At 51.7% G+C, this 6,354-nt stretch overlaps 1 protein-coding gene across 10 annotated transcripts in view; it reads right to left on the bottom strand.

Moving 5' to 3' along the window:
- Positions 1–539: 539 nt before the first annotated feature.
- Positions 540–6,354, bottom strand: part of PPP1R12B (protein phosphatase 1 regulatory subunit 12B) — a 132,634-nt gene continuing 126,819 nt past the window's right edge. For all 10 annotated transcript variants that reach the window (XR_005703984.2, XM_040085701.2, XM_040085695.2 and 7 more), the window contains one exon: positions 540–3,724. Coding sequence is in view for 3 of the 10 variants with exons in the window: in XM_040085698.2 (XP_039941632.1) it covers positions 3,638–3,724 (87 nt within the window). In the remaining 7 variants the exon portion in view is untranslated. The remainder of the gene's footprint in view (positions 3,725–6,354) is intronic.

Below are 6,354 nucleotides of genomic sequence, written 5' to 3'. Positions count from 1 at the left end.
ACAGGTGGGAAATACCAAAGGTCCCCACAGAATTCTTCACCTCCAGCACACCGAGTCTGGTCCATACAGTCACATCCTGCTCCACGGCTGGACACCCCAAATCTAAGGGAAAAACTCAACCTGCACCAACCACCTCCAAAAACTGGAACATGTGGAGGTTCCAGCAGCCTCACCCATGACAGAGGTTCCCAGATGTGACACCGCCTCCTGTCTGTGCCACACTTTGTGCTGACCAAACTTCTGAGCAGAGCAAACAACAGGGCTTGCCACCAGTGGGAAATGGGCCTCATCCTGTGCGGTGCCAAGCAGGAGCTGGGACCCTCTCCTGTTTCACCTTCTCACTGGTGGGTGCTTCTCAGGGATGTACATCCCACCTCCTTCATTTCAGCTGCCCCTGAAAAGGCACCTGTGTTGTAGCTGCAGAGCATTTGTGCTTTCATGGATGATGGATATTGTTACGCCATGAGAATTTTGGGAGAAGCGGGGAATTTCAGCACAAACAGCTTGCAATTCCAGAAAGACGGAAGCAAAGTCAAAGCTTCTATTTTATCAACTCTTATTTTATTCATTTATAAATACTGTTGTGTTTACAAGCATCATAGCTGTGAATATTATTCCCAAACTTTCAAACACATAATACTTATAATACTATATAACAACAACCAGTAAAACAAATCATTCATCTCAGGGTTTGAAAGGCCACTCAAAAGTTGCATAAAAATACATTCTCTCCCCATCTCGTCAGCCAGTCCTGCTTCTCCAAGGAGTTTATTTACAAAGAGCCATCACCAAATTTGCAGCCACAACAGGTGGGTTCACCCTAAGGAATTAACTCACCCCAAGCAATTGCTTAGAAAAAAAAAGCTCACGTTCCCCAAGGGAGACCACGTCTGGCAAATGCTCTGGTTCCAAGAGGGATCAATTTTAAAACCTATTTGCTCCGCACCCTGCCCCAAGCACAGGGTTCGAGGTGTCCTGTTTGTCACCTCCTCAGTGCACTGGTTATGTCAGGCATGAAGTGAGACAAAAAAAAAAATCCATTCTCAAGAATTTGGTTTGCAGTTGCTCCGTCATGACGAGATGCTCACAGCTTTGGCTGATCAGGGACACTGAGCTGTGGAGGCCCAGGGCTCGGGAGAATCCAGTGCTAAGCAGACACTTCAGCTAAAGTGGTTTGGCTTTGCAAGGTGCCACTCAGAAGAACGAGCATTCCACAGCCTTCCCACTCTGTTCCTTGAGAAAAAGCACAGTGAGTGTCCTGGTAGGAAGGGGAAAAACGTCAGTGCAGGATGGATTTATCAGATTGGGTTGAACCCTCTTCCTAAAACAGACACCAGGCTTCTTCCTGCTGCCAGGAACCTGCCTGTGAGAAGAACAGGATCTTTATTCTGAACTCTCCTCCTCATCCTGCCGGGATGTGCAGCCTGAGGCGCCGGCCCAGCTGGGGAGCATCTCCTCCTCCACGTGGCACAGATGGGACCGGGCTCCTGATCCCCGATCTGAGCAGAGCCAGAGCCCGAGGCTGAAGCAAGGAGCGGGTCACCAAGAGAGAAAACATCAAGAACGGCAGAAGTACTCACATAAAGAGCGCACCAGGAGGGAACGGCGTGCGGGGGAAGCATTGACCGGATCTCAAGACTTAAAGCCGTTAAATAGAGGAATATAAAATCAAGGAATATAGAACGGATGCCTGGCTTAGGCAGTGCTCTGCAGAAACCCTGATGCCTTTACCAGCTTTGGTCTCTTCCTCTCAAAGCTCAGCAGCAGAGGAAGAGCCTCAGTGTACCAGGAGAAACGGTGCCTCAGCTGCACAAAGGGCTCCATCAGCTGAAGAGCAACTTGTGGTCAGAGCTGCGTGGGGAAAACTGGCAGCTCCAGGAAGAGCAAGAGAGGTGGAAACAGGCAGGACAGGGAGGGGAAGGGGGAAAAATGGAGAATTTGGGGGGGTTGGGGGGGAGGAACCAAAGAGAGAAAACCCCAGGGAGGGGAAGAGAGAGATGCTTTCTGAGGCAATAACCAGCAAAAGGTTCAAAAAAGCCCAGGATTGCCCTATTAGAGATAAGTTTTACCCTGTTGAGCAAGCTCAAGTATTCTGCTCATGTTCAAGTATCTCTCTGACAGTGGAGAGTCCCCCCAGCCAGAGCCAGCAGAGCTGCTCAGGAACGTGGCAGAGCTGCTCCATGGCCACCTCCAGGTTCAGTGATCAAGAACTGCTGCTCTTGGCCAGACAGAATCTGGGGAGTTGAAGGACAAAGGGGATGAAAGGACAAATATGGAAGGATGTAGATGGGAGAATGTTTTGGATACAGCAGGATGTCTCTGAGAGGGAAGGCATTGTTTGAGAGGAGTCTGTTAACGGGAAGCTCAACAGACCTGATGATGTCTCACAGATGGAGAGAGGAGCCAATGTCTAAATGCCCATGGGAGAGAACAATTCCAAACTGTTCAGAGTGCATGTAACACTAAAGAGTATTTCTGGAAGTTTCTTTCAAGGTCAAAGCTTATCACAAGTTTTTGACAGGTCAGATGACTTTTATCATGGTGATTCAGTTACCAGCAGCCCCTCGTCCCTCTGATACTGACACACCCTGACCTTTCCAAGGTGTGTGGGACAGGATGCTGGCATTCTTCTCTACAAATCCTGCTGCAAATCAAAGGGGGGGGCACCTGAAATACCAGACCAGGCTCTGCTATGGGGCTCTGCCTGCAGGAAGGCCGCAGGAGAATGTCCCAGATGGCTGTTGGGAAGGGGAGGCTGGTTTCTGGCACGGGCACAGCTCCCTTGTGCAAGGTGATTCATGCTCACACAGGTGAGAGCAGTAGAGGGTCTGTAGGGGTTCACGTTTGTCCTTCAAAAAGCTCAGGAAGTGCCTATATCCTGTCCCAAGGAACAAGAGTTCAGGTGGCAACTGGCTGCTACGAACCACAGGGACAAGAGCCCTGGAAGGACACAACGTGACACAGGATCACCTGGGCTGTGGGGTGAAGGGAGGGGAGGGATAAGGGTCTGACACTGAGTGTCAGCACTGTTGTTACTGAACAGTAAAATCTGATTTTAAATAGAAGTCTCAGTCTACTGGGGCAAGAGGAGAAGGTCTCTGTGCAAAACAGCTCATCAGCCTGTGACAAACATGAGCTCTGGTGGCTTTCACAGCATCACATTTAACCAGAGTCCCACATCTCAGTGGGCTGATGTGCATCCTCAGAGTCGCAACCCAGGTTCACATTTCCCACCTGGAAAGGGCTTGGATATGCTGGGTTAGTTCTTCAGATGTCACTTTTTACAGTAGGAGCTTCCCACTCCGGGTCAGAGTCCAAAACCAAATACTGAGCTTCTGGAAGAAGTTTTGGCAGCTCAAACTCAGTCCTCACATTTCTCCCTTGAATAAAATGTCCGAGATACCACAACATGCATAAATTAAAAAAAAAAAAAATAAAAATGGCAGGGGCTGTGTTGTGGGGAAATGGGGGTAGAAAGGGAATGTACAGCAAAGGGCAGGGCAAGGCAGGTGTGACATTGATCCCACAGCTGAAACGCTTGCTGTACGTGACGGGAAGGGAAGGGGGGAAGGGCTCGGTGCTGGGGTTGGCAGCTGGTGTAGGACACCCCTCCTCGTCCTGCCTTTGCTCAGGATTCCTATTTGGAGAGTTTGCTGATGACACGAATGAGGGCTCCGTTCTCATCCTTCAGCCTTTGGTTGTCCGACTTCAGCTCTGTCAAAATCTGCAGAGAGACAAAGACAAGGTGGGGTCAGAGGGGCTCGGGGGCAAGAGGGGACATTGCATCCCTCCACCCAGCACATTCCATGGCTCTGCAGCATCTCCAGAGCTTCTACAAGCTGCCTGCCAGGCGTGACGGGTGAGAGGGACCTGGAGCACAGCACTGAGCCAGAAGCCCCGAGGCAGGGAGCCCCTGGTGCGAAGCAAGGCCACAGCCCCAGCAGCAGGTCAGGACCAGGACAGCAAGGCAGGAACCATTTCTGAGCTGTTTCTTCCCAAACCTGTGCCCAGAGGTTAAATACAGCTCAGCAGACAACAGTAAAGCCGGTTTCCCTGATATGCTTTTTCCATTTCGCCAGGACTAGAAGGGAAACCGAAGGTCTGGAATCTTCATTTAGGACTGGACCTTGCCAAATCTCTTTAGAATACCCCCAAATCTCCTTGGTACCCCACAGATGTGCAATACAGTCTTAAGTGCCGAGGCCAGAGGACTGTTAGAACACACTGACACTGGAGGTACCTCCTGGGTGCTCAAGTGAGGTTGCAACACAGACAAAAGCCTTTGAAAACAGAAGAAATAGCTTCAACAAGACCCTTCCAGCATTTCCCATTGGCAGAAACCCTTTCTGTGCTGCAGTGAGTGACCTTCTGTCAGCTGCTGGGCACCAGGAGACCCCCTGCTCCTGTCTGGGGTGTGACACACAAGGGGTCACTCCCACCACGGGTGCCAGCAGATCACAGGTGACCAGCCCCAAGCCTGCAGGGGTACCAGGGCAGAGAGGGATCACACACACAGTACCTGAATGACCTCAGGCACAGCTTCCGTCTGCCCAGGTGCACCTTGGAGGGATTCCCTCAAATTAAAAATCTGCACTAAATCTCCTCCTTCCTCCTAACCTGGAGTTTCAGCTTTGACCACAATGTTCTGCCCCCGTCCACCTGCAGTCCCTCCATGATCACCAGCTCTGAGTGTGGGCAGCTCCTGGGGCAGTACCAGCTCCCACCTGAGCAATTCCCTTCTTCCACAGTTGGGCCAAGCCATGGGGTGCCCACCACACCCAACTCCATCCCTGTGGGCACTGGTGGTGGATGTTTCAGGTGGGAGGTTTTTCAGAGAGCGAGGAGAGGTTGGTCCTGCAGAGTGGGATAATTTGAAAGGGTCCATGTGCTGGGCTGGCCAGAGCTCCAGCCAGTGATGCTGAGTGTGACAGGTGCACCACAAGGCTGGGCTGTCACCAGGACAGCACTCACGGCTCCTTGTGCCATTTCTCATGGCCAAAGAAGAGGCATCACCATCACCAAAGATGATCAGGAGCTTAGAGACACAGCAGAGCCCTGGATGTCTCCACTCTCCTCTGTTTCCTCCTCAGCTTCACCTGCCACTCTCAGTGGTGCCTCCCAGTGCCTTGCAAGAGCCCCACCACTCACTGGAGGCTGCAGACAGACACTCCTGTCAGGCCCGTCACTGCCTGGCGTGGCTCTGCAGTGCCCATCGCTGTGATAACGGCGTGGGAAGTCCTGACACTCATTTTGGTAGAGAGAATCTGTCACAGCTGCCCAGAAATGATGCCAGAGAGAACGACCCCAGTCCCAGGGCTCAGCTGGAGCCTGACGGGGCTGTGCCTCACAGGGGAGCTCTGTGAGACCTGTGTCCCTTATTTGAAAAGGAAGAAGTATAAATACATGTGAAATAAGTGCCTCTGGACATGTTTCCTGGTCATAACCCAGCTCCACCAATGCCAGGGGAGGCTTCCTGAAAACTACACACCAGCCTTACACAGTACAAGCCCAGGGTGCTCCTCCATTTGAAGCAGAGCAGCCTGAAGTCAGGTGAAATGAACCCCATGGGAACAAGCTGGAAAGGCTGAAAGTCAGGTGAAATGAACCCCATGGGAACAAGCTGGAAAGGCTGAAAGTCAGGTGAAATGAACCCCATGGGAACAAGCTGGAAAGGCTGAAAGTCAGGTGAAATGAACCCCATGGGAACAAGCTGGAAAGGCTGAAAGTCAGGTAAAATGAACCCCACGGGAACAAGCTGGAAGGGCTGAAAGTTTCCAGCAGCTTTACAGAAGTCTGACAGCAATGGTGAGCAGGGAGGTGGCCCAGCCCCAGGGAACGGCAGGGTGACCATGACACGGTGTTGGTGACACCTGAGTCTGGGCTGGAGGCTGCTCTGAGCAGCAGGGCTGGGTGTTACCTGGGCACTGGGGAACACTGCTCCTCGGAAATAATGTGGATTCAGGAAAATGAGGTTCACTGAAAAGCACTGCTGCCAGAGCGTGGCACATCTGGCAGAACTTAAACCGGTGACACCACTGTACAGCTGCCATGTCCACAGACACCACTGAGGCAGAGTTTACACACACCAGCAATATCCTGTGCTAGACCTACTAAAAGAGTTGAAAATAAATCAGCAGAGCTTGCAGACCATGACTCTCCCCCAGCTCAGGCACAGTAGGGAACTGCAAACGTGTAAATGAGGAGAGAAGGATGAGCCTCAGCCAGAGCAGAGGGGGGATGAAGGGCAGAGATAACGTGGGCACGTCCTGGCAGGAGGAGAGGTCACTTGCAGGTTGTGAAACATCAGTTCTTTGAGTGAATTTCCCCTCTCAGACGTGAAAGTATGTGGGGAAG

The sequence above is a fragment of the Hirundo rustica genome, chromosome 24 (genome assembly GCF_015227805.2).
Source record: "Hirundo rustica isolate bHirRus1 chromosome 24, bHirRus1.pri.v3, whole genome shotgun sequence".
In the NCBI taxonomy this organism is placed as follows: domain Eukaryota; kingdom Metazoa; phylum Chordata; class Aves; order Passeriformes; family Hirundinidae; genus Hirundo; species Hirundo rustica.
The sequence above is the reverse complement of the archived record's forward strand: the minus strand, read 5'-3'. Positions and strand labels throughout refer to the sequence as shown.